Genomic DNA, 27,246 nt, shown 5'->3' with positions numbered 1-27,246 from the left:
CTAAAATCCTGTTGATAGAAGCGATTTTGTAAAAGAAAAAAGCAGTTCTTGAATAATCAGCCAATAACATGATTTTTAGTATTTAGTCAATCTTATTTACTTCATAATATTCTACTTAATGGTTTCATATACATGCACATGAAATAGATTTACGTTCAATCAACTTCCAATGCAGTAGAATAATATGTACACATTTTTGTGCCTTATTTCAACAAAAGTACTTCCATTTATTGCCAAATTTACTTTTGTAAATTATCTGACAGATAAGATGCTATCTGATTGAAGCAGAGTCTGATCCATTAATATTACTAATGTACTATGGTTGTATTACTAATGTACTATGGGTTAAATAAATGACTGATGAGTATCTACAATACTCAAGTGCAGAACACACATCATTTAAATATGTCGTGATTTTAGTTCAGATTATTAAAATATCTTATAGAAAAATTCAGCCAAATTGATAACAGATGCATTTAATAAACAGGTAATAAAAAAAAAAAGAAATAAATGAAATTAACTGTGATAATGTTGTTGAAGTTATAGATGTCATCAAAATTATTATTTCACACTATAGTGAAAATCACATTCATCTAAAAGACACTCAATTTTATGTAATTAAAAAAGTAACAATACCTAACCTGATCTATAAGTATAGCATGATTCTTTCAGGAACATAATTAATACATTATTAGAGGACTGACTGTTAAAAAAGATTATTGGTGAAAAAATGTTATATAATTTCATAGAATTATAAATAAACAACATAAAGATTACTGTAATAGGTAACAGCTAAAAATTTTGAATATATTTTTCCTATTTCTCTAAAATGTGTTTGCATATTTATAATTTATAAATAATTGTAGTAACATTACAATTGATAAAACTGCTAAGGTTTACTGAAGTTATAGCCCTGTGCAGTCAACTCACGATAAGCTTACAACAGTTTGGCCACCACTTACAGTATTGCCAATTGTAAATATGAACACTACAATAAATCCTATCATTAAATAATTAATTAGTAAAAAAAAAATTAAAAATATTCATAAGTTCCACAAGCAAATGTAAATTATTATCATATTATTAATATATATAACAAACAATAATAGTAATATATATATATATATATATATATATATTCAGATATATAAAATCAATCAAAGTAAATAAAAATGCCCATAAAAACAACTGCCATAACCACATGCTTATGCATACAATAAATTAACAAACATAATAAATATTAAAGTAATATTTTTAATAATCAGTCATTTCTGTACTAAAATATACCTAAATTTTGTATGTTATTCTTGTAATGTAAGTTATGTTTGTGTGTGCATGTGTGTGTATGTGTGTGGGCGTGCGCATGCACACATGTGGTAAAACTGTGTAGCTGTGTACAAGTGCATGGTTGAGGAAATAAACAAAATATATAATGTAAGAAAAACTCATTAATGTATCAAATAATTTAATCAAATTAAAATATTATATACTACAAATTAATCACTTAATACTGTTAAATATAAAATCAGAAACAAATAAAAGTACAAAAATAAATTATTAATAATTACAATAACAATAAGAACAATACATACATACAAACATACATAAATAATGAGTTTTGAATTCAATTCAGATAAAATTATAAGCAAGCAATAACTATAAGCAATTGGTTATGACAGTATAAAAATATTTGTATAATATAATAACAATTATAATACCTAAACATTAATGGATTATTAGATAGAATATACAAAATAATGTATTCTTTAATAAATTTACTTTATAATCAATGTTAATATTTTACCATAAAAGTGTATCATTCTCAACCAAATAATTAACAAAATAAAAATTAAATTTAAATTAAATGAAATTTTGAATGAACTGTGATTTATGGCTATTATTTCTTTTTAAACATTTTAGCTAAAACAAAATAATATAAAATTAATACTCTTTTTTTAACTGTAATTATTAAAATAAAATAATTAAAATGGGATCTTGATTTTATAACCTAAATACTTAACCAGTGATTTTTGTTAACTATCAGTTTAATTATGATTTAATAGTGACATAAAATGTGTAATTACTTTCAATAGCAATTGCAACACTGGTTTAGCTAATAATCAGTGTATGATCAGTGTTTGAATATTTACTTCATCACAAAGTATTCATCAGTGAGGTACATTTTTTCACAGAAAATGTCATGTCATAAACAAATTTTGGAAATGTAACTTTCTAACATATAAATTTCAATACCGGTTATATCTACCGGTTATGCTATGTATACATTTTTCTTTAAAAATAAAGTTCAATTAAAATATAAATAGAATTAACTAAGCATCACAAAAGAAAAAGCTTGCCTTTTCAATAGTTAAAATTCATTAATTGGCTCATGGACTTTAAGTAAAACTTATTTATTTTATTCTTTTATATTTTATTTTATGGGTCTTAATTTATAAGAAGAAAATTACATGTAAAATCCATTCTATTTTTCATCTGTTTTCTCAATTTTACAATTTTTAATTCCATAAACTTTTCATTAAATGATTACATAAAACATCAGTTTTTAAGTATATTTACGAAAATCATCATTTAAATATTTAAAAAATATATACAAAAGCCATATTCTAATGGTTTCACAACTGCCATTTTCAAAAAAAAAAAAACTTGTAATTTTGGTTCTCAATAATTTTTCTAATGGTTAGACAGACCATTGTCATCATTGTCATTTTTAAAAAAAAAAATTAAAATTTTGGCAATTAGTAAAAATATGAAAAATGTATTTATTATATGCTGTTTAATGATACTGTACTGCACACATTATAATAATTTCAATTAAAAGAAACTTTTGATTACTGTAATAGATGGATTTCTCAGTTATCTATAAAGAAAGTGGCACATTTGCTTCACAATGCTGCATAAAAAAACAGTAAATGTTCTTAGTATGAGATCTGAACTGCATTCTGTTGATCTACACTTAAACCTTATAGACGACCAGGATTATAACTTTCCAACAAGTTTAATGATTTATTTTTCTTCATAACCCTTTTTCTAACTCGCTGTTGATTAAAGTCATTTAACTATGTATCAATTATAATAGTTCTGTTAAAATAAACTATTCAGAACAAAAAAGAAATGTTCTGACTATTAATGAGAGCAAAAATACCATATTTAAAAAAAACGCTATTGTACTGACTATCATAGAAACATTTTGGAAATACTTAATAACAGATAAAACACTATTCTTAAAATATATTTAACAGTAATTGTTTATGGAACACTGAAAATGTAATGCATGGATAACAGATGAAAAACATATTTATTTTTAAATATATTTCTTCATAATTCCTAGAGATTTTCTCTAAATAAAATTGTAACTTATATAAAATAATGTCGAAAAGAAAACTAAATTTTATCCATCAAATGATTTAAAACTTACGTGGTTTTTTATTTGATGAAAAATATTGGAGTAATTAATATATTTAACTGATATTAAACAAATTTCAATAAAATCTGTGAAATTTTTTAACAACATTCAACAATGCCCATCAAAAAATTAAATGTAAAAAATATAAGTAATTTATTTATAACACATTGGATGTTACCGATTGGTTTTTCTAAACATGACAATTAACCTTCAAAAATATAATAGATTATTTACTATAAATACTGGACATCATAAATCTTTTTATCTGCAAAGAATAGTTTTTTCATTTTAAATATAAATAGAATAATTTATTTTGTGTAATTTTATATTGATGTAATTAATTAACACTGCCTGGAATTATAAACAAATAGAAAATGAAACAATAAGTAACCAGTATTCTAAAATGTATGGATTGTACAGTTGGCAAATCAACAATTAATCCATGGATGAGTACAATTTCATTACTTTTTAACTAATCAAAATAAATTTAAACATTTAAATGAAAAAAAGTTAAGCATCTTATAACAAAAGTTATGCAATTAATTAAAAGAAAAAAAAAATAATAAAAAAATATTTAAACAAAAAAATTACAATCATTAGGTGTAACATAAAAAAAACTGCAAAATGAAAACTATTTATGGTTTATATGAAAGGAATGGTAAAATATTAATATTTCTTATTAATAAACATATTAAAACATTATTTTATTATCATACTAATAAATAAAAATAACTAATACAATTAGATTTATTATATAATTAAGAAATATATATAAAATAATCTAACATAAAATATTTTCTGGTTGGAACAATAAAATGAAACAATTGAGTAGTATGCTGGAAAAAGGATAAGGAATTTAAGGAATGGATTTATTAGTTATGGAGAGGTTTTGTGAGAGGGCAAAGGATAGGAAATGTACAGGGGGTACATGTCATTGTCATTAGATGATTTGTTTTAACCAGAGCAGCAATGAGTGGAAGGGAAGATGGGGGAAGCTGACTAGAGCAGGGTACTTGGTGGGTACTGTTCTATACTGGCGCTTGCTGGTTTATTCATCTCCAGCAACGTGTAGCAGCGTGGGGCCAGATCTCCAGACATATAGCATAAACGAATCCTCCTCACAGATACCTAAAATCACACAGGAAATTATTGTAAATAATTTAAAAAAATTTATTTTATAAAGTATTTTGATTAATTGTGTAAAATGAATTCACTAATTATAACCAAAGATACAGATTTTATCAGGTATAATGAGTAGAATTAATAGAATTTGTTTTCAGTTCTATACTCCAAAAACAAGAACTAAAATTTTAGTAGCCAGAGGAGAAATTCCATAAAAATTACAATACCAGTAGTTCAATGGAACTGTGACAAATTTTGTCATTTCTAAACGAAAGGGCCATACAAAAAGTTTCATACAGATGTCTGATAACATAATATTGGTGTAGACAAACTTCTACAAACAAAAATGAAGTCACAGAGTCAATCCAAAGCCAAAGCTTACTGTTACGTTAGTTCATTTTTAGGTAACTTTCATGTCTTTAAAATCATTATTACTTCTTTTCTTGAATGTTTAATATGGAAAAAAAATATATCCAGTTAAATGTAAATTTCAAGTGTAATCTGGTTTTTAAGTTTAACAACACCTGAAGAAATTTACATACAGAAATGAGAGTATGGTGATGAGATAATGAATGAATCAAACATATTCAACAAACAAGGTTTCAATTGAAATTACTACAAATAACTCGATTATGACTGAAGAACCTTCTCCTCCTGTCATTTTCAATTAAAAGTATAACCTATTAATCAATAATAGACAATAATGGATGTAGTCTGGACGAATGAAGAAACAGTAACTGCAATTAGCTACTGTGGCTTCCACACATTACACTTGTATGTAAACACATGAATCTAATTGATAAGTTTTAAAATCTAGTCTTTAATTTACTGTTGAGTAAATATGAAAAATCTGGATTTTCATTTAAAATATCCTGACACCGAATCAATACCTTCGGATTAATGGTAACCAGACAGCTAAGTTATACTACTTTTCTTAAACTAAAAGTATCTTTAGATGGCTGTCATTTTGGATGTAATAATGGTCAAATGAGTAGAGGTCAATGAGTAGAAATATACGAGCTGATTTTTATAATAGTGGAATTAAAAAAAACTAGTGAAGTTATAAAATATTTTAATTATTACTCTTTAACTTCCTTCATGATCCTTTTGAATTACTTTCTAAAATATATCCATAAATACAATGAAAACTATAAATTAGAGCAGGTCTTTTGGTGAATAAATTGTAAAACAAACTTAAGGAAAAAATTTAAGAAAAAAAATTAACAAAAAATTAAGAAATAATTTTTTTCTTCACAATGAAATGTCTGATTACATAAATAAAAAATTATGTTTTGAATAAAAAAGGTAAAACCCTTAATAAAAATAGGTGAAAACAAAGTTATTTTATTTTCCTGGTATTGGTTATTTATTTTTATACAGAGGAATAATTACATACATGAAAAAAGTTTAATTGTAATTTTTTCTGCTTCCCCACCAAAAAAATCACCGAAAAAGATTTTTTTTAAATTTCTTTATGTGTATTATATTAAATGGAATAAACTAAAAAAAAATTCCATGGATAAATGTACAACAAATAAAAAGTTACCTAAAATTTCTTTTTTGGGGTTGGGAATGAATTATGAAGAAACTTTAATGTAATATTATTATTAAAAGTGTAAACTAAAAAATTTTTAAAGAATTCAAAAAATTGATATTTTTAAACTTTGATCAGCTCTTCCACCCACAATATTGATCCTAAAGTATAGTTTTTTTTTGTTTTTTGCCACTTGCTTACTAATATGCTTAGGAAGTTGTAAAATAATTTGGTTAATAAACCAGCAGTAAATAATTATAGCTTTTTTTAATTTTTAGGGAAAGTAGAAAATTTGGCAGCAGTTCTTTTTTAAATGGTAAGATAAGCATGTACGCACGTACTGCTGAACTTAATGTAAAGTATATAAACTATCTATCCCATCCAGTCGAGATATTGACCCAAAACATTTTTTACAAGCAAATCATCCCATATAGACGAGTCTCTCTGCCAAATTTCATCAAAATTGGTTAATGCAGTGAAAAGGCACTGCTCTAGAGTTATGATGCCAGAAAAGTAAAAATATGCAACTCTGACTAGAGTTAAACAATTACACTAGTAAATTTTTGAAATCAAACCACCATTAAAATATATTGCAAAAGAGAATCACTTCATTTTACAATAACTTGTATTTTAGATTTTCATCATTTGGTTATTTTTCTGTTTCAATATAATTACATAACAGTGATTTCAATATTCAAATGTTTAAAGTAAAAGTAATATTTTTATCTACCTATCTATTTATTTAGTGTATAATTAATTGCTATAAATTCAATCCATTTTTAAGTATTGATACCTATATTTTTATCCAACAAAACATGTTTTTACTAAGAAAAATCATCAAAATCAATAATGTTATTCTTGGTTTTTATTGTACGTAATAAATGAGGATGAAATTAGTAAGAAGTATAATTCAAATTACATGTTTTGAAGTGCTTCTTGCTGCATTAACAGGAAAATATTTTGGTCTCAAGAAAACATAATAATGTTCTAAAGTATTGATGAAAAAATAAAAAAAAAAAAAATTGGTGAAATATGTAAAATTTACATACGAAAGAACAATATGACATCATGTTTAGTACCTAAAACTGACAAACAAATACAATTAAATTTCAGCTCAATAATTATAATTGTTTCTAAATTTTAGAAGTTTATTTTTAATATTGATGGATTTCATTCAACAAGCACAGTTTGCCTATACAAATAAATCCACAAAATTACCAGCATCCCTTCCACCAGTGGATCAGGTGGTTTATACGATATTGGGTTAGACAAGTAGTGTTCCTGTAAAAAAATCTCTGTCTCCTCTGACAGCTTTTTTTCTGGTGAAAATCAAAGTTTGTTATTATAGCATGCATTTAAGTCAATAAAAACAAAACTGCCAGACAATAATGTTAAATGTCACAATAGAGATATCATGGATAAAATGTCCTAGATTTGAATGGTTAGTGCTAGTATGGAAGAAGGGCATTTAAATTGACCTTTGAGTGATTACATTTATCTCATGTGTAGTTCCTCCGAAGGTAGATCATCCATTCCTTATTACCGTTGATATTTCTTTCCTGATTTAGGTTTTGTAGGTTTGGGTTGGATCTCCTGCTCGGTCCAAGGAACAAAGAAGTGTAGCGGCAGTGTGTTCTTGGTCTGAATGCAAGGGAGGCATCACGGCTGTATATTATTTCAGGTTTTCCTGGCCATTGTGCATAATGAAACCTAATGGTAGGCAACTTTTATGCAAATCTGGAACCCCAAATCCCACTTAGAATAATGAATACAATACAGCCACCATTTTTTAATGTTTTTTTGAACAGGCTAAAAAAATTTTCATTCAAACATAAAAACCATAAAGAATGTTGTATTACAATTTAAATAAAAGGAACACTTTAAAGTAGAAAAAATGCAAAAAAGCAACAGGATGTAAAGATAAGGAAAAGTTTTGTAAAGAGATCCTATTGAAATGAAATGGGTAAAATATTAATAAATTTAAACATTTAAATTAGTTTTACTTAAATTGTGAACTTATATGTTAAGTTAAATAACAAGATACTACTGAAAGTGATCATCATTTCACTAAAATGTTAATAAAATAATCACAAGTAAGAAAACACAAATAATGTATCAAGAAGTATTTATATTCACGTACCAGCATTATTACAAAATTTTAATTCTAATTCAGGAGTATGACCAACGATAAATAGAATGGTAATAATCAAACAGGTATTCTCTTCTGCTATGAAACTGAAAGAAAAACCTATTAAATGAACTACTAAAATGAGACACCTATTAAAAAACTAAACAAAATACAAAATTTGTGATCTTCACTTAATATCATTATCTAATAATATTGTTATCCTACTTACACTCTATTCATATTCTATGTACAATACAAGTTTGTATTTTTTATCAATTAAGTAAAAAACATCATGTAGAATATTTACTAGCCTAGATGACATCCATCTCATGAAGGGTGAGGCGGCTGGTCGACATAGCGACTCCGCTGTCGCTGGAGGCCGACTGCACACTGCTGTGATCATCGGTATCACTCTGATTGCTTGCGTAACCGATTACATCAATTTCATCTGAAACAAGAAGAAAATACATTAATTACTTAAAATCATAATTCTACTGTTTTAGTTGGGATAGTAATTGTTTGACCCAAATTAAATGCTGTGAACGGAAAGATTGATTATTTAGTGAGGTGTTTGAGATAGAATAATAAAAGGAGAGATTCCAGATTACTGCCTAACCTGAAGTCTTGAGGTCTAAGGTAACCAATCGAACTACAAAAAAAAGGAATTGATAACAAAAATGCGCACACTTACTTGGTCAAATAGAAATAAAAATAGTATTATCTAACTTTATTGATTAAAGAGATAAATAATTAAATAAATACTTCATCCAGATTAGAATGTAGTTAAAGATGTATAATCATGATGTATGTATAAAAAGGAACTTTGAAAAACCATAATCACAAAGTTAAAAATTAATGAATAAAAAAAGATGTGGTTATAGTCCAAAATAATACAAAGAAAAAATGTATTAATTAAAACAATAGTAATAAAATTATATGTTAATAATAAATAAACAAAGTTGATGAAAAATAAAAAAAGAATTTAAAGGATGTTAATTAATTGATGAGTTTGTTTTTTAAGAGCAGCAGTGAAAAAAGATATGTAAAATTCAAGTGCTTTTTTAGTATTATTTAAAAATTTATTAAAAGTGCAATTTTTTTTGTCAGGAAAACTTTTAGCTTAAAACAAATTGATAAGATTCTTTTGCTGGTTAAATAATTTATTAAAAAGACCAACACAACTATCGTATGGTTCTTTCTCTTAAGACAAAGTATACACAGTTATGGTGACTGTTTTGGCTTTGGTAGAAGTGAATATTATTATTTTTTAGAAATAAAAAATTAAAAATTGGTCAATATGAATCACATTTACTGGAATCAAATCAAGATCTGGCAGACAAAATTTCTTATCCTGAAAAACCTTTAGATGTGTTTCTGAAGAAACTCTAAGATTTTGTTGGTTAAATACGAGTAACTACAAGATTTAGTTAGTCAAGAAAGCTATTTTGGGGATGTTGTAAAGTCAATTTTTTATAAGTAATTCAACATCGATATATAAAATTATAACCTGTTTAATTTTACAAAAAAACTTTATAAAAACAACATATAATTTGCAGATAAATTTAATAATTAATTTTTCCTAATTTTAAAAATAGGAAAATACTCCCAAAAAGAATATGTTTTCATTCAGCATAATTTCAAAGTAAGGATGACATATCTATCATATTTAAGCTGAAGAAATAGTCAAGAATTCCTCCCTGCTTTATTTATATCATTTAAAAGAAACCTTCTCAAAATAATTTAAATAAATAAATTACAATTTCTTTGTAATTATTATTTTCCAAAAGGATTCAAGTAAAAGGATGTGAGTAGTAACAGTATCAAAACGATAGAATTTCAATGAAATATTCAGTGATAGAACTATTGATCACTTTTTCCTATAAGTAGAAAATTTTGCATTCTACTTTAACCTGAACTTTTAGGTCTTGTCTGTTATCCATTCCAGACAAATAAATCATCAAATATAACAAGCTTTACTTTTGTTTTAATGATGAAACTTTATATTAATAAACTATACTAGATTACATGTGATAATTAATGTTTACTAAAATGATATTTTAATTATTAGCAGGTAAGAACTACATTTAATCTTTTTTTTTTTTTTTTATTGTTCAACAAATTTATGTAAAGTTTAATAACAACTAGTAGGTAATTTTAAAGAAACATTTTCATTATGAAATGAAATAACAAACGAATTTGATTTGTAATAAATTATAATACTCCTCTCAACTTATTACCGTTAATAAGTTTCACACTCAAACACATAAACGCATATAACTACAGTTTATTACGTAAGTTGCCATGATATACCGGATAATACAATTAATTAATCATTTTTTACGGCCGATAGGCCTAATCGGTTATAAGATACTGAGATTAACAAAATTATATTTGATTTTCGATGATTTGTTTTGTTTGAGGTCAAATAATAATGAACAAAATCCGAACATTTTATTGAAAAATGTTTTATTCTAACCTTTTAACAGTTAAATTGTATAATCTTTTAAATAACATTATTATTTTATTTTTCTACGCAGATTGCAATTAGGCGACAAGTAAGAATACAATCTAAAATTTACGTTAAAATGAATAGATTGCATGATGATTACTAAATTATCAAAAAAGGCAATGGCTATGAAACTTTTGAATAAAAGAAAAACGTTGGTTAAGCGCCAACTTAACGACCTACCTCAACGGGAAACTAATGGAGGCAGTAGAAATACAATCGTCGAGTTGTGCTGCAACCTAGCGCTAACAACGATAAGCATAATGTGATGTCATAGCATCACGCCACCCGTCTTCATAGTAACAAAACAGACTTTAAAACAATTGTAATACTGTAATACTATAATTGCTATTACCGGCTTATTACATCATATCGTTAATCAATTCGCTAATAAGTAAGTAATCGATCCCGAGTCGTCCATCGAAACGAAGCCAAAATAAATTAAATGGAAAGCGATAAGAATTTGGTTATAACTGTAAACTACACGCTTTACTAAGTAATAAAAGCGTCTTCTTTTTATTATCTAATTAAAGATTAGTACTTACAACAAATGAAATTAAAACGTTAGTTAATGTTATAAAATATCAAAGTAAGAATAATGGTCCGATAAAAAGAAAATAAATGAATTGCGCCTAATAATACTAACAATGTAATAAATATTTTAATAAGTAATCCTTTTTAACAATTAAATGATTACGATTCTTTTTAAAACTACACGATTACAACTACTTTAGAACTGAGAGTTAACGATTTTTTTTTTTTAGAAAATTCTATACACTTATGCATATCTTTTTTCATGTTACAATAATAATATTTGTTTTTAAAAAAAATGTAGTTATTATTTTATTAATATATGTAAAAAAAAAGTAAAAAGTAACTATACTACCGAGAGTAAAGCGTATTAAAAATGCACCAATCACTTTTTCTAAGAATAATAACTTTCAATATATTACCGGTTGGTAAGCGATGAACAAAATAACAATGTCTGCATTTAAAAAAGAAACAGTACAACGAAGAACCTAACTGAAAAATATTTCCAGCCTTACACTATCTGTAATATGTGAGAAGCTTATTGTTATCAATCACAACCATTTCTGGATATTTAATTTCACTGATTTTTGTCAGTAATTCTTAATTTTTTTTGAGCAGTATATAGGGGTAGGCACCCCTATATACTACTCGTACTTCGTTATGTGATATTCGTACACATAGTACATCACAAGTACTATTCGTACTTCAGATGGATTTTGCATGAGGACTTTTATAAAAAAAAATCTGCAAACACTTTTAATATTTTAATAAGATCGTTGTCATTTAAAGAGCTAATTTTAATTTTAAAAAAAGTAAGACTAATGAGATTTCATTTCATAATAAAGCGGCTGTTATTAATGTAACGATCAAAATGAATATTTAATCGAGAACAAGCTGAAAATATTTTTAAAAAAATGTATATTGATAACCGAAATGGTAAACATACCTCTCTGTAGTTTAATTTTTCAAGATATGCTTTGTATTATAACATAAATATTTTTACTCGTTCTGATGAAGTAGAAATCTGTGGGAGTGCAATAAACATTAAGGAAAAATGATAAGCATTAAATAGGTAGTAATCGTTAGTTTTTGGAAATATTTTTACGATAGGCGGAAATATTAACACGTTAGGCGGCTGTCAGCTTAAATTTAAAAACTTTTACTGTTAAGAATAATAAAAATAACACTACGATCGTGCAGAAAGTGCTAAGTATTCAAGATCATGGAAAAAAGAGAGTGGAGGGTCATTCGGTTTTATGAGAGAAAACAATGAGCAGAAATAGCGGGCTATGATGCAAGTCTTTTTTGCCGTTCTTTGGCGAAAATTTGTACTATTTTTAATTTCTTTCTTTATAGTTATAACATGTTCGTACAGACGTTCGAGTACACGCGCTCAAGGAGATATATATTTTGTCGTTGATAAGGACAAATAAAGGTCATTTCAAGGTGTACTTACTTTTTTTAAAATAGGAACCTATATATTTTTTATTGCAGAATCAAATTCTTTGCAAAAAAATTAAATTTCTTTCAGACTTTTTTTTTTATAAAATTGATAGTTTTTTATTTATTTCTCTTCAAAAATGCTGTAGGGATATAAATTGGTGTTTTTAGTTTCATAAGTCTGGCCCAGCTGACGAGTTACATCCAGCTGATGTTAAATATTAAATTAATTTAAAATAATTCAATTTTAAATAATAGACAATCGATGCTAATAATAATGAAGAAGAAGAAGAAGAAGAAGAAAAGAAGTTAAGCATGTAAACACCAGCGAACATTTTAAAAAAAAAGCCTAAAAGTGAAGTTCAAGTTGCAAATGACATTTATCTAAGTGAACGTATTATCAGTGTCTTCAACTAATTTTTTTATTACTTTGTTACTCGACAACTATTAATAAAAATTAAATTATTTGGTTTGTGGAAATTATGTTAAAAATTAAAATTATTGGAAATTATGGAACGATTTACAATTAAAAAAAACCTGGGGTAATTTTGCTTTACGGGGAATGTCACCGAAATGTTGATCAGACAGTAGCTTTGTATGTTCTACGACTCCCCGATAGAAATACTCCCCAAGTCGTTCTTCTGTGTGCAGAATTATAAAACAGTTTAATGATGCTGGAAGTGCGGGGGTCAAAAATAGGAATGTTTTAAACAAAAGTTGTTTTTTTTTTATGGTAATTTATAGATACCATAATAAATTAATAAAAAATTATCTTAATAAATTCAATGGTCATAGGGTATGACAATCTTCATTTTAATGAATTTAATCTATTTCTAGAAAATTGTAGTCTGGTAACGAATGAACTATTATCTCAGACTGAGTTATAAGGATTAAATACTTCTCTATCTTACAAGCAACTAGAATTATAATATTCCGGCCATTTGAGTGACAATATTTTTATAAGTTTACTCAAAGATACATCATCTTGTGCACCTAACGATCGTTTAACCTCATAACAATCAAACTGAAAAACCATAATTCATTAATACACGACGAGACAACGATTACTTTTATTTTTTTAAAACGTGACCGATTAAGGTTCAATTAGAAATTTGAGAACCTTATTGCCAGAAACAAATCAGCAGTATAATAACGAAATTAGTTTTGATGAAAAATTTTCCAACGAGGGTTGGCAATGTTAACTTTACCCACAAGCCGCTCGGAACAATTCGATAGACATCTGGGCATACAAGTTTCTAAATCATTTAACTGTGACGTCTCTTCCGAGCGATCGTCTACTTTTAATTGTAACCTGAATACAAGATACAGAATCCTGTATTTCCCTCCATTCCTTATTATAACACTGTAAAATACGAATTTTTTTACTTTCACCATACCCGACACCTCTGTATTATTCTATACTCTTTCAGAACACTTTTATTTTTTACACAATTTATTCCCATGACCCTTAACATTATTCTATAAAATTACGTTTCGAACTTTTCGTACTTTTATTCTTAATCCTAAACTAAGGTCTACACTACAATGAATTTTTTTCATTTCCACAGATGTTACTCTAGGTGTTCTCCTAAAGCAGTATGTAAGAAAATAAAGATATATTAGGTGTACCCTACACCTAATTTCAAGCGTATACAAATTATACAATATATAGTATATGTGAGATTGATCAACAATCTCTAAATTCTTTTGAATCAATCTAAATCCAAAACGAATGGCAGACGAGGTCGAACTACTACTTCTCAAATACAATGCCCAATCTCATTATCAACGAGATAAATTCTTTCAAGATAGTATTATATTTTATGTAATTACTACTAATAATTAATATTTTTTTTTAATAACGAAAATTTTGTTTATTAAATTAGAGACATTATCTCAATAAGGAGAGCGTGGGCGAAGTAACACTCTTCAGAATGAATGATATAAAAGTCAGTGATATTTTACTTGTAATACCAAGCTCAATCATCTTTATTTCTAATATCGATGAAGACGAATACTTATTAAATAAAAGGATGGGTTCACTCATCGGTTAAAAATGCTTAAAACTCACTAATTACACTCAAATTAGAAATTTAAGATTTGTAACAAACGTAGTTTATATCATTATTAGAATAATTATATTATCGTAAAATAGTAACTCAATCGAAAGGCCGGATGGAATTAAGTAAAACTTAAAAAAAGATAAATAAAAATTGTATTACGTAAAATTTAACAATAAAATGTAATTCATAAAACAACTCGACCGCAGAATCATTACTGGTATTTTAAAACAATTATCATCGAACAAACTGATGATGTTAAAATATTGTAAAATAAAAAAACATTAGAAGTAATTATTATTGTACGGCCGTTAGGTTTTAGTAGAATGTATACGTATACACGTTTATTTGATACGGTTATTTGAACGTTTCGATGAACTGCGTTCATGAAAATCATTGTCTGTATTGATAGAACAAAACCATCAAGCATATCGTACAATTTCCGTAGCATACTCATTGTTCTAAATAAATTACATATTCTGTATACATAAAATACATACGGTTTCAATAGTATTATTTAGCCTCGGCTACTGTACGTTGAAATACACGCTACATTGTCCATCAAACAGTGTAGCCAACACCAGCAGAAAACTGAACTGTACTCGGCGATATGCAATTCAAATTGACCAAATAGAGACCGATCACAGTTCATAGTACATAAGATAGAAGGCCTTCAAACGTTCGATGTATTTCCATTGTTTTATTACATATTCAAAAGCAATTAATCCCCGTGGACAACAACAATAATTATATGTTACCAAAATTGACCGAGATTTACTCCTATAATGAACATAAATTAATCGCTGTATTAATCAATTTCATCTGTAAAACACCTTATCACATTCGTCAAGAGAAAGTCACAGTATACTGCGAATTAAATCGCTTTTTTATGTTTGAAAAAGTACCGATGAATATACTTAGATACAATGAAAAGATTTATCTTTTAACTAAAATAGTTAATATTTATATTAATAATGAAATACGAATGTCTGTAGATATTTATAAATGGTTTAAAGTGGAATAATCTGGAAGAGTGACCTGTGCGACTAATGTGATATTACATCATAGAATGACATCAATACAGTTTACTATTATTTATACTTGATATTAAATAGCTTTCAAATCCCGATATTCTTTTTTGTACATCTTGTACTGCTAAATAAAGGTGACAGACTGTATCGAGAAGTCCTGGTGATTATAAATAACTGGTTCAGTCGGGCCTCGAACTGTTTTATGTATTGCCTACAGAAGAAAGGACGAGCTAACGAGCTGCGTCATTCCAATACAAGTAAATTTTACCGCCATCACATTACATAAAATGTTCAAGAATCTCAAATTATATACATATAAATCAGAAGACGGTAATAAAAGAATAAAAAAAAGGAAGCGCACACTAAAAACAGGGAAATTTAAGCAAAAAAAAAAAATATAAAAATGACACAGCAAAATTCAAAAGATGAATTAATAGGAAAACGACATGAACTTAAGTATAAAATCAACATACTAAAAATTAACCGATATAAACAAAAATTTAAAAACTACTCGCTTTCTAAATACATGGAAATCTGCTTCCTATATAGAGTTCATTTGTAAACTACCTACTTTACGCAATAAACAATATTTAAAATCATCTTTGACCAGTTACAAATGTACCAAAGTACATATGCACTTTGCGTAAGCAAAAGGTGAACGGGTACGAACAAATTTTGTGAGGTACCTTTATGAAATAAATACTGGCTATTTCAGACGAATAACAACAGCCAGAAATCTTTTACTGTATGCGCACATAATTCTTTTTTAATCACAAGTTTACGTTGTCGATTCTCTCATAATTAGATACTTATATGAATTATAAGAGGTTATTGATATATTCCAAACAATTAATTTTGGCAGAAAATGGATTTTCTTCATTAAACATAGTATTATAAACTAAATATAATTTTCAACAGAGAATTACAAAGCCTCACTGAAGTATTAGAAGCAGTGAGTAAAAGGGAAAGGAAGAGAAATAGGAAAGGAAATGGAAGAGGGAATAGTATAGAACGAAATCTTTATAATTCGGTGAACTGAATACATCGACTTGCTTGTGTCAGTATCCACGTTTTAAGTTCGCTATATATACACGTATGTTCGGTATAGAGTTCGCTATTAATGTTTGATGGTAATGCATGCCAGCGTATATATATATATATATATATATATATATACACATTATTATTAGAAGCAATATTATTAGTACTAATATTACTATTAGTCGTATTACAGGCTCCGCTCCTTTAACTTAAACCTTTCAATATCCTTCACCCTTTATGTCGGTCCTTTCCATCTAATCTCTCATTACGAGTACAGCAATAGCTTCCAGACTTCAATCTCTCTCCTTTTCGATCAGAAGGTACTCTATATAAACACTAAATCGCACAAACTTATTCGTTAAAAAATCATTTAAGAAACTGAGCTGAGATCAACTAGTAAAGAGACGTAACTGTTCGTTTTAAACAAGAAAATAAAGTATATTTTTTTTTAATTTTGTATCGTTTATTACTGTTCTTAGTACAACTAGCAAAAAGATGACAGAAAGAAAATGTAAATTCTTTTTAATTCATAAAAAATGAATTAATATTATTTAATAATGACATATTTATTATTTAACGTTATATTTAGAAATAAGTTAATGTTCAACAATTATGTAACCTAAACCTATTAGATTTTAATTATCACAATACACAGTAAAAACTAATTTCCATACATTAATTATTTTAAATCATTCTACAAAATAGATATACGAGGGTAGATCCAGAAATAAGGTTACCATCAATTTTACAAAGAGACAATATTGTTTATTCTCATAGAAATTTACATCGTTGGAAAGAAGAAACTTTGCTCTATTTTTCTACATAATCGTCATCTTTTTCTACGCATTTTTGTAGACGGTGCCCCAATTTCCGTATCCCAATGTCGTAGAACTCCACCGCCAATCCGTTGAGGAAGCGGCGGCCACTCCGCCGTCTTCTTTAACTTCATCGTCGCTCGGAAGCGTTGGCCACTCAATTGTTCCTTTAATTTGGGGATCAAGAGATAATCACTAGGCGCAAGGTTCGGACTGTAAGGTGGGTGGGGCATGACAGTCAACCCAAAGTGTGTCAATAGTTCCTGGGTTTGACGGGAGACGTGAGGTCGGGCGTTGTCGTGAAGCAGCGTTACACCGTCGTCCTCGCCGGCTGTTCTGGATAGCTCGCCTGAGTTTTCTTAGTGTTGCACAATAACTGTCCGAGTTGATTGTTGTCTCAGGTTCCATGAAATCGATCAGCAGTATCCCCTTATGATCCCAAAAAACTGCGACTGGTGACCCTGAGTGACGCCACTGTTTGGATTTTTGTTTCGCTTGGGAGGGAAATGAAACACCCACGTTTCGTCTCCCGTAACAATGGAGTCCAACAATCCTTCCTTATCTTCTGACACTTTTGAAGAAACTGGCGAGCACAGTCAAGGCGTTTCTCCTTGTGTTCTGATGTCAATAGCCGCGGTACCCGTCGAGCACAACACTTGTGATACCCCAATTTTTCAATCAGAGCTCTTTCCACTGTACCGTAAGATCTCCCAGGATTCCGAGCAACAAGTTTACGGACGGTGATCCTCCTGTTTTGAAACGCTTCGCGTTGGACCATCTCGATAACCGCCTCTGAAACTGACGGTCTTCCACTCCGTTCTTCATCATGGACTTCCTTCCGACCGGCACTAAATTCCCTGCACCACTTTCGGACGTGTTCAACGGACATACACTTGTCGCCGTACATCTCTGTCAACTGACGATGAATATCCACGGATGGAGTCTCTTTGGCGTGCAAAAAGCGAATTACGGAACGAATCTCGCACTTGGCGGGATCAACAAGTGGAACCTCCACCTCGGACGGCTGTTGAGCCAAGACTGAGTGGCGCAGCGAAGTGCGGCCGGGTGGAATCGTGAGTGTAGGAACAGCCGCGCACAGCGGTGTTGCCGGATTTCCCCTCGCACCTTCCCGTGCGGCTGGAGCTCTTTGGGAACGTTATTTCTGGATCGATCCTCGTATAATCAAAAAGGCCACATAAGTAATTTTAAAGATTATTAAAATTAGTTGTTTTTCACAACTGACGATGACGCACGTCTCAAAACGCGAGTTTTTAACAATTAAAAAAAAATTTTAATTACACAAATAAAAAAAAAATGAAGATACTGAATCACATGTGTTATAAAAAAAACAGGTATATTACTTAGCAGATTTTGTAATAATAATAATAATAATAAAATAATGACAACGACGATAATAAAATACACACGATCATGTACTTGTCTTCCTTTACAAAATTACCTTTATTATCGAAGGAAAAATTTATCTACGACAAATTTCAACAATACAGTATGATATGGTATTTATCTTGTGTATTAGAAAGACTGATTTTAAAAAAAAACCGATAGTTTAGAAAAATTGAAGGAGGTTCTCAAAGCGGAAAGGTGGCCTTTCAGAAAAGTTGTTAACTAGTACATAATGAAATTATTTCATCGGAAAAACCATTTCAATTAACTTCCTAGAAACATTTCTGGAAATAAGTTAATTAACGTAAATCCCATCATACAAGTTATATTTTTATAAGTTTTTCTAACTTTTGATTTCTTTTTGTAATCGTCTAGAAATTTTTTTATTATTTTCTATATGAGGTATAAAAGTCTGCAAAACTTATCAGAGATTAGATTAATGATAAACCGAATATATCAAGGAACATTACACAACTTTATACACTTTTTAAAAATACTGGTTTTATTAGAAAATGACAACTGTTTCTACCAGTAACACCTACAAATTATCTTAATTCTCTTTTGTGGAAGTAAGTTTTTCTGGGTCTTTTCTGTGATTCCCTCCACTTCTTTTTTTATCCAATTCGCTCATATTTGCATGAAATTTAATTATTAATATCAATTTCGATGGAGAAACGAATTTTTAATTGTAGAAATCAACTTTCGATCAGAAAAACTTTTTAAGTCTTCCCCTCTCTCTTTTTTCCTGTTTAGCCTCCGGTAACTACCGTTTAGATAATTCTTCAGAGGATGAATGAGAATGATATGTATGAGTGTAAATGAAGTGTAGTCTTGTACATTCTCAGTTCGACCGTTCCTGAGATGTGTGGTTAATTGAAACCCAACCACCAAAGAGCACCGGTATCCACGATCTAGTATTCAAATCCTTGTAAAAATAACTGGCTTTACTAGGACTTGAACGTTGTAACTCTCGACTTCCAAATCAGATGATTTGGGAAGACGCGTTAACCACTAGACCAACCCGGTGGGTTAAGTCTCCCCCCCCCAAACGTTTGCAAGTTTTTCACCTGGAAATAACTCAAAGTAGCAAGAAATATTGATAGTAATAATAACCAGGTGGGATAAATAACCCAATAATCCGATATAACCATTTATATTACCATTTATATAACCATTTATCTATTTTATTAATATAATCTAACCAAACTTAACCTACGTTCGCTAACCTTCACTAATTAACAGTAATGTTTTGATTATTTAAATAATAAATAATTGTAATAGTTACTGAAAGACCTAACACAAAATATAATCATTCTTATTAATTTCAATACAATAGAAATAAGAAAACAAACTTTTAGTAGTAACAAGTGAAAAAAAACCTACGCAAAAAAATTAATTTTCAAGAACAACCCAATTATTCAATGGATGAAACGAAACAATGTTTTTCAAAATTTGGTCGAAATAGTCCTCATCCTGGTATCTAAGACGCCACAAGAATTCACACAAATATGATCAATCAATCATAGTAAATATTAGCTAAATATTTTGTAAACTGTTCGAAAGGAAATGAGGTAAAAATCGTTAAAATTTAAGTGGAAATAAAATTGTATTAGAAATAATCTTTTAAGTTAAGTTTAAAATAATAATAATAATAATAAAAACTGTAATTATTATTACCAAAATGCTTTTATATTTGTGCAAATTCATCGTTCAGATCATTATATTCGCGTCTGTTTCAGCCAAATGTCTTCTGCTACATAATAATTGCTATCTTTTGACGTTTCTTGATTCCTTCCATTAGCTGTTAATGAGACTTGCATTGTCTTCTAACTTGTTCCATTGTCTACGAACGCTGGTGGATAAGACACACCCTAGTACCACTATTTCTTATCCTAAATTACCATCGTATTATATTTTTACCAAATGAAAGAAAGAGACCAATTTAAGTTTTTATTTTTCAATTCAAAAAAAAGTTATAATAACAATGAAGAGCAAGTTCTACAAATTACTTTGAAAAATATGTAAATATTTATAATGTAGGTCCAACAGCTAATACTTCTAAAAGAAGCAATTTCTTTATTTACTTTATCTGTAACTTCCTGCTTATCTATTCTTATATTCAAAGTATTATTTTTTTCTTTTATTCATGAAAAATTCCCTAAAAACAAATCGTACAATAATGTATTTTTTTTCAATGATTGTAGCTATTTAATAACGGTAGCGATATATTAATGTTATTACCTTACATTTGTGTGTATATTCAATTTTATTATGTAGTAATGTCTATCTTTGAGAAAGAGGGTAAAGTACTGACGTTCTATAACATAATTCTTGATCTAGCACCTTATCCTAAGTTGCCTACTCTTAATAAGGTAGATTCTTCTTTAGGTAACGGCTGGGTATACTTGAAATTACTTCCTTTAAAGCACCATTTAGAATTTACAATGACCAGAACGGAAAACTTAATTTATTTTATTTTTGAAGTCGAAAGACAATGAATATTATTTACGGAAATGTAATTTAGTAAAAAAATCAACTATGTTAAAGTCGGTAGTGATGTCCGATGTTTGGGTATTTCCAATAAATCAGATTAGTTACATCTTAAGTAAAACTGTTTTAGATCTCTTGCTTTATTATAACTTTTTTTTTGGAGCAGCGGTGCCCCAGGAGGCAGGAGTTACCACGTGGCGATTTGAACTCGCCGGGGGGAGTCATGCGGTTGATGCTTTCTTCCGGTGAGGGATGGATTGCGTGTGCCCGGTGGTTTAAAAGGGTGCTACAGCAGAAACTATTGAAGGAGGACCGCGTGGCGGACAACGGAGATGTCGGTTGAGGTCAGCATTGGGCGCAAGCCTTTGTGACGGGTGGCGGTGGTGCCTAGCATTATCGTCATCAATGGCTCCCGTGGGACGCGTTCCTGTTGTCTGAGACCGGCATAGCTATAGTGCAAATTCTGAGCTGTATAGATTATTAATTGTAAATATTGAGTGTAAATAGTGTCTGAATGTATTATGTAAATATTGATGTGTATGAGAAGTGTGCCTGTGACGCGGGTGGTGCTGATGTTATGCCTTTACGTCAATTCCAGCTCCACTAAACTAAAAACAAATTTCACTAAAAAATGTACAACCAATAATAAGTTACCTAAGATTTATTTTTTTTGTTGATGAGGGTGAATTATGATGAAATTGTATTGTGATATTATTACTAGAAAAACTTCCTATTTAAACTTTTAATAATATTAACAACGGTTTACATAAACCAAAAAAAGCTTTGAAAAATTAAAACAATCGGTATTTTCAAACTTTGATTAGCTCCCCCACCACCAATATTTTCTCCAAAGTAATTTTTTTTAGATCGCTTACACTATTTTACTATGCTTAGGAAGACATTTAAGAAACATCGGTTAAAAAATATGCAATAAATAAAAATACTTTTTTCGATTTTTGTGGAAGGGGAACTTTGAGACAAAATTAAAAAAAAAAAATGGTAAGATAAGCATCCACGCATCTTTATTGAACTTAATATAAAGTGGGATTATATTAGCAAAATTTTGAGAAACCCCCCCCCTGGAGATACTGACCCAGAATTTTACAAACACACCACACACGTGAGTGTCTGTACAAAATTTCATCAAAATCGATTCATCCAGTTAAAAGTTATTAAGTTTCAAACGCGCCACCACATGTACAAACGAACATCACCTCCCACTGTTTTTGTTTTTCGAGGTACCTCAAAAAATCAATACCGAATTTCATGAATGACCATAGTTTTCTTCTTGCAGCCCAGCTCTAGAGCTATGATGCCAGGAAAGTAAAGTTGGAAATGTTTTTTAGACGAACAGTACACGCGGATTGCTGAAAAAAAGAAGTGCCACTCTTAACGCCGGTTGCAGTAATTAGCTTTTTTTATATTCTTAAATATTCTATGAAAACATTATCAACTATCGGTCGGTAATCACATTATAAAGTACATTTAAATAGATTCGCAAGGTCACGAACTATTAAAAAATGTACTCAATAGTAATTAATATATTTAAATCAAGAGTAGGCTAAATATTTTTAAAGGTTGGTGAATGGCCACCCAGTCACCAACCTTTAAAAATATTTAGCCCGATCCATTTTCTTCCTATTATATACGACATCGATGCAATGCTAACAAAGTAATGTTTAATAACTATACAATTTGATTCAAACATTTTCAATAATTTAATTATAACAATAGCAACAGATTAATACAAACATAAAAATAAAATTAACGAAGTTAAACAATTAACACAAAAAATAAACCTTTGAAGGTAATGAAAAAAAAAAAAGAAAGACTTAATTCATATTACAATGAAACAATTTATATCGATAAAAATTTAATTAACATAATACAAAACTGACAACAAAAATCAAATAAAAACGGATTCAACAAAACAAGTGATGACAAAACTACTTATTTTTAATCTGTAATGGGGCTATTTTTGTAAAAATAACGAACGTCGAAAAAATGAGAACGCGAGAAAGAAAAAGTAAACAAAAGAGGAAAAGAGAAACAATTATGAAATGGAATGTAAGGGAGTTTTTAAGTGAATTTTCGATGCCGGATTATTTTTAAATTAGCAAAGTAGAATTTAAAACTGACATGTAAATGAATGTGCAGTGTTACTATGAGTAAGAAGTTAATTTTTCACATCACTGCTACAATTCTAATTTAAAAATACTAAAGTATTCTTTTATATCATGAAAGAACAAAAACCTCCGGTACAAAATCTATTATCGTAAAAATATATACACTACTAATTATTCCGTGTTTTTACAAATATATACATTTGTTGGTGGGTTTTAAAAGAAATACGAGTATATAAAAATTCTGGGTGCACTTTCCTCAAATTAAACAAAAAATTACTTATTCATTTTTACATTACATATCAACCCAAGGTCGCTTACACCAAGGTAGGTTTTTGTTTGTGCTCAAGAAGCACAAACTTTTTTGTGATTTAAAAAAATAACGCGACCCTCATAGCTAATAATATCCGGTCTAGCTTTATTCCAGCCATAAAAACTACAAATATACTTTCATTAAACACTAAATTCTAAAAAATTAATCAAATATTTGATAATTTAATAGTTATTTATCTTAATTTTCCCCAAACGATCGTTCATTTTTAACGATACGATCGGATTGCAGGTACGGAAGATGTAATCATTTACACCGTAATTAACGGTTATTAGGAAGAATGTCTTAGTTATCGTTATCAAACAAGCTGTTATTGTACAAATTAATTCTAAAACCGGTATGGACCTATGTATCCAGCTCTGGGGAACGTCAAGTAAAAGTAACGTTTGGAATTATCCAGCGGTTTCAGAATAAAATATGCAAGAGCGTAACAGAGGCATCATTGTTTGTACGGAACAGCGAAGTCCATGAATATCTGGAGTTGTCGTACGTCCGTGAATTCAACGCTTTAGTTCAAGATATAAGCAACAACTGAAAAGCCATGAAAACCATCTTGGTAGATAATAATGAAGATATTAGACGCTTACGTCTTGAATCTAACGGATAATGTGTAATGCCTAATGTAGTAATTTCTTTCCACAACTATTCATGTCTACTGTTTTCAAATTTAATGGCTGTGTTCTTTTCATATACTACTACTTTTGTATTTTATTCCGTATGATGTATTTAACATAATATCTTTACAAACGTAGATTTATTTTTGTGAAATTTCACTAGAAATTAACTCAATAAAAGCCGTTTGATTGTAATTTGATTTGTTTATAGTTTATCCCTACTGTATAAAAAATTGATTGTAAATAAAGTTTGCAAAAAAAAAATTCGTATGATTTAACAAAAATAAATGATTGAATAAAAATAAGACAAACTTCAATTTTTTACGGTTATTATGAAGCCAATTATTAAGCTATAAACTCATCGGCAAAATAAATGCTTCTGCTATAAGCCTTTTCTGGAAAAAATTCTTTATTGTAGATGACGGTCTTGTTCATTTACTAAAAGATCAAAATTTTCCATAAATAGAAAAAAAATACATAATTTAAAAAAAAAACAAACATTTAAATACATTTTTTTTTTAACGAAGTTATAGATCGATAAACATAGAAGGTAGTATGTGGAACATTAAAATACGGAAAAATGAGAAATTAATTTTACAACTGTAATAGGATTTTGCAAAATAAATTGATTTTAACCTATCACATTGCGTACGGTATTTATTTTAAATATATTCCAAATTTTTAAACAACAGTTGAAAATACAGTGGTACAAACAGAATTTCAATTCATTTACATAAAGGGTAGTCTTCCAATAAAATAAACACCCATTCATATACATATACTGCATATAAATTCGTTAATTCCATCGCTCACGGGTAACAATTTGCGTAAATATCGATACTATTGAAACTGAAGGAAGAATGATGGTTATTATTTGTAACATAATCTATTTAATGGAGTAATAATAATAAAAAAACGTAATAAGTTTAATCTTTATTAGTATAAGTCTTTATTGTATGTACGTAAGTATTTATAACACATTTTTAGAACAGTACGTTCGATTGTGAAAATTATTTCATCGGCTGCTTGTGTATATCAGTAGTATAATAAGGCTGTGAAATTTTTCTGAGCTGTTCCAAAAATAAGCTAAATGTTCGAATTTGTCGAATTAAAACCGATTAAAATTTTTAATCTAAACCGAATTACTCCAAATCATATTTTTATGTTTGTTTTTTTACACGTTTCATCAGTTTTATGATGAATTTAATGGAATTCTCTTCTTTTTTTTCTTAATCTAATATTTATACTCTTGAATAAAATAATATTTTATTACTAAAATTCTCTCATGTTTTATACAATTTTAATTCCAAAAATTTTTTTTCTACTTAAAATTTTTAGTTCGATAAAATCACATTCTATAATAACAATTCCTCTATTCTTTGTTAATAGTATAACATATACAACTAAAGGCAAAATTATTTTTTCCTAATTAAAAAAAGTATTTTATTTATTTTTTTGAGATGACGATCATCGGATGCTTTAGTCATTTTGCCCTACGAGAATTGAAATCTGCGGCGTATGAAAAACGCCATTCCTGACCGGGATTCAAACTCAGTCTCCGGATTAAAGGCTGAGAAGCTACCACTCATAATTAAGATGATCACTGTATATATAGTCCACGGCTCTTATATTCGCTTCATGAAATAAACATATATATAAAACCCTTATTGATTAATAACCAACTCGGCGATATGGACACGGCAGAATAATATAGAATAAACGATAATATTAGTGGTAGGCATAGATACTAGTTGTATCGAAATATTGAATTCAAATATTAATAACCAAATCAGAAAATTTTAATTTTTAATGTACATTTAATTTAAATACAAATATTTTTGAAATGTATGCTGAATAAATACTATTTGTTAAAATAAAAAATAATAATTTAAGTAAAATTAAAAAAAAGTTTTAAATATTAAAAGGATAAACAAAAAACTACTTCAGTTATTCTTAAATAACAGGTTGAGTAGTAGGAAACCGAATCATTGATTACTAAATCTGCACAACATGAATCACTACCTGGCTACGTCAGCATCCTGTTTCGCGGTATACATACACACATACACACACACACATATATATATATATATATATATATGTGTGTGTGTGGGTGTGGATTATATATACATAGGTGTATATATAGACACTTATATAGGTGTGTGTGTGTGTGTGTGTGTGTATACACCTGTGTGTCAATGGCAAGGCGGGAGTACAGTTAATGTCTCATGGCAATAATAATAATCATCGTGCAGAAGACAATGTTGTAATTAATGCGAATATTATTTAAGATTTTTAATCATATACTTTTCATTTATTCATTTACTTTCGCACGTATTACTACTGTTCAATAACTAATTACTGTAACTAAAAATATATATATATATATTTCAAAATATTTTATAAAAAATAAAGGCTTATATATAATCTGCGTTTTAAAGCTTTTGTTTTCTTACATTAGCAATACGATGATTGACTTTGTGACGGAATTTATTCGAGATTTTCAAAAAGTATACATAACCCTTTGAACAGTAGGAACCAAAGAATTATTTGTTAAAGAGAAAAAAATTTGACCATACATATGAAATGATCCAGAGATAGCAAAATTATCAATTAACGCTGTTTTAAAAGAAATCTTCCTGATCAGCTTTA

At 28.5% G+C, this 27,246-nt stretch overlaps 1 protein-coding gene across 1 annotated transcript in view; it reads right to left on the bottom strand.

Annotated features, from left to right (window-relative positions):
- Positions 1–4,224: 4,224 nt before the first annotated feature.
- LOC142325729 (max dimerization protein 1-like) overlaps positions 4,225–27,246 on the bottom strand; it is a 328,381-nt gene continuing 305,359 nt past the window's right edge. The window contains exons 4-5 of the mRNA XM_075367761.1: positions 8,520–8,656; positions 4,225–4,552 (exon numbers count right to left, since the gene is read on the bottom strand). Coding sequence (XP_075223876.1) covers positions 8,520–8,656 — 137 coding nt within the window. The 3' untranslated portion in view covers positions 4,225–4,552. The remainder of the gene's footprint in view (positions 4,553–8,519; positions 8,657–27,246) is intronic.

This window comes from Lycorma delicatula, chromosome 5 (genome assembly GCF_047948215.1).
Source record: "Lycorma delicatula isolate Av1 chromosome 5, ASM4794821v1, whole genome shotgun sequence".
NCBI lineage: Eukaryota > Metazoa > Arthropoda > Insecta > Hemiptera > Fulgoridae > Lycorma > Lycorma delicatula.
The sequence above is the reverse complement of the archived record's forward strand: the minus strand, read 5'-3'. Positions and strand labels throughout refer to the sequence as shown.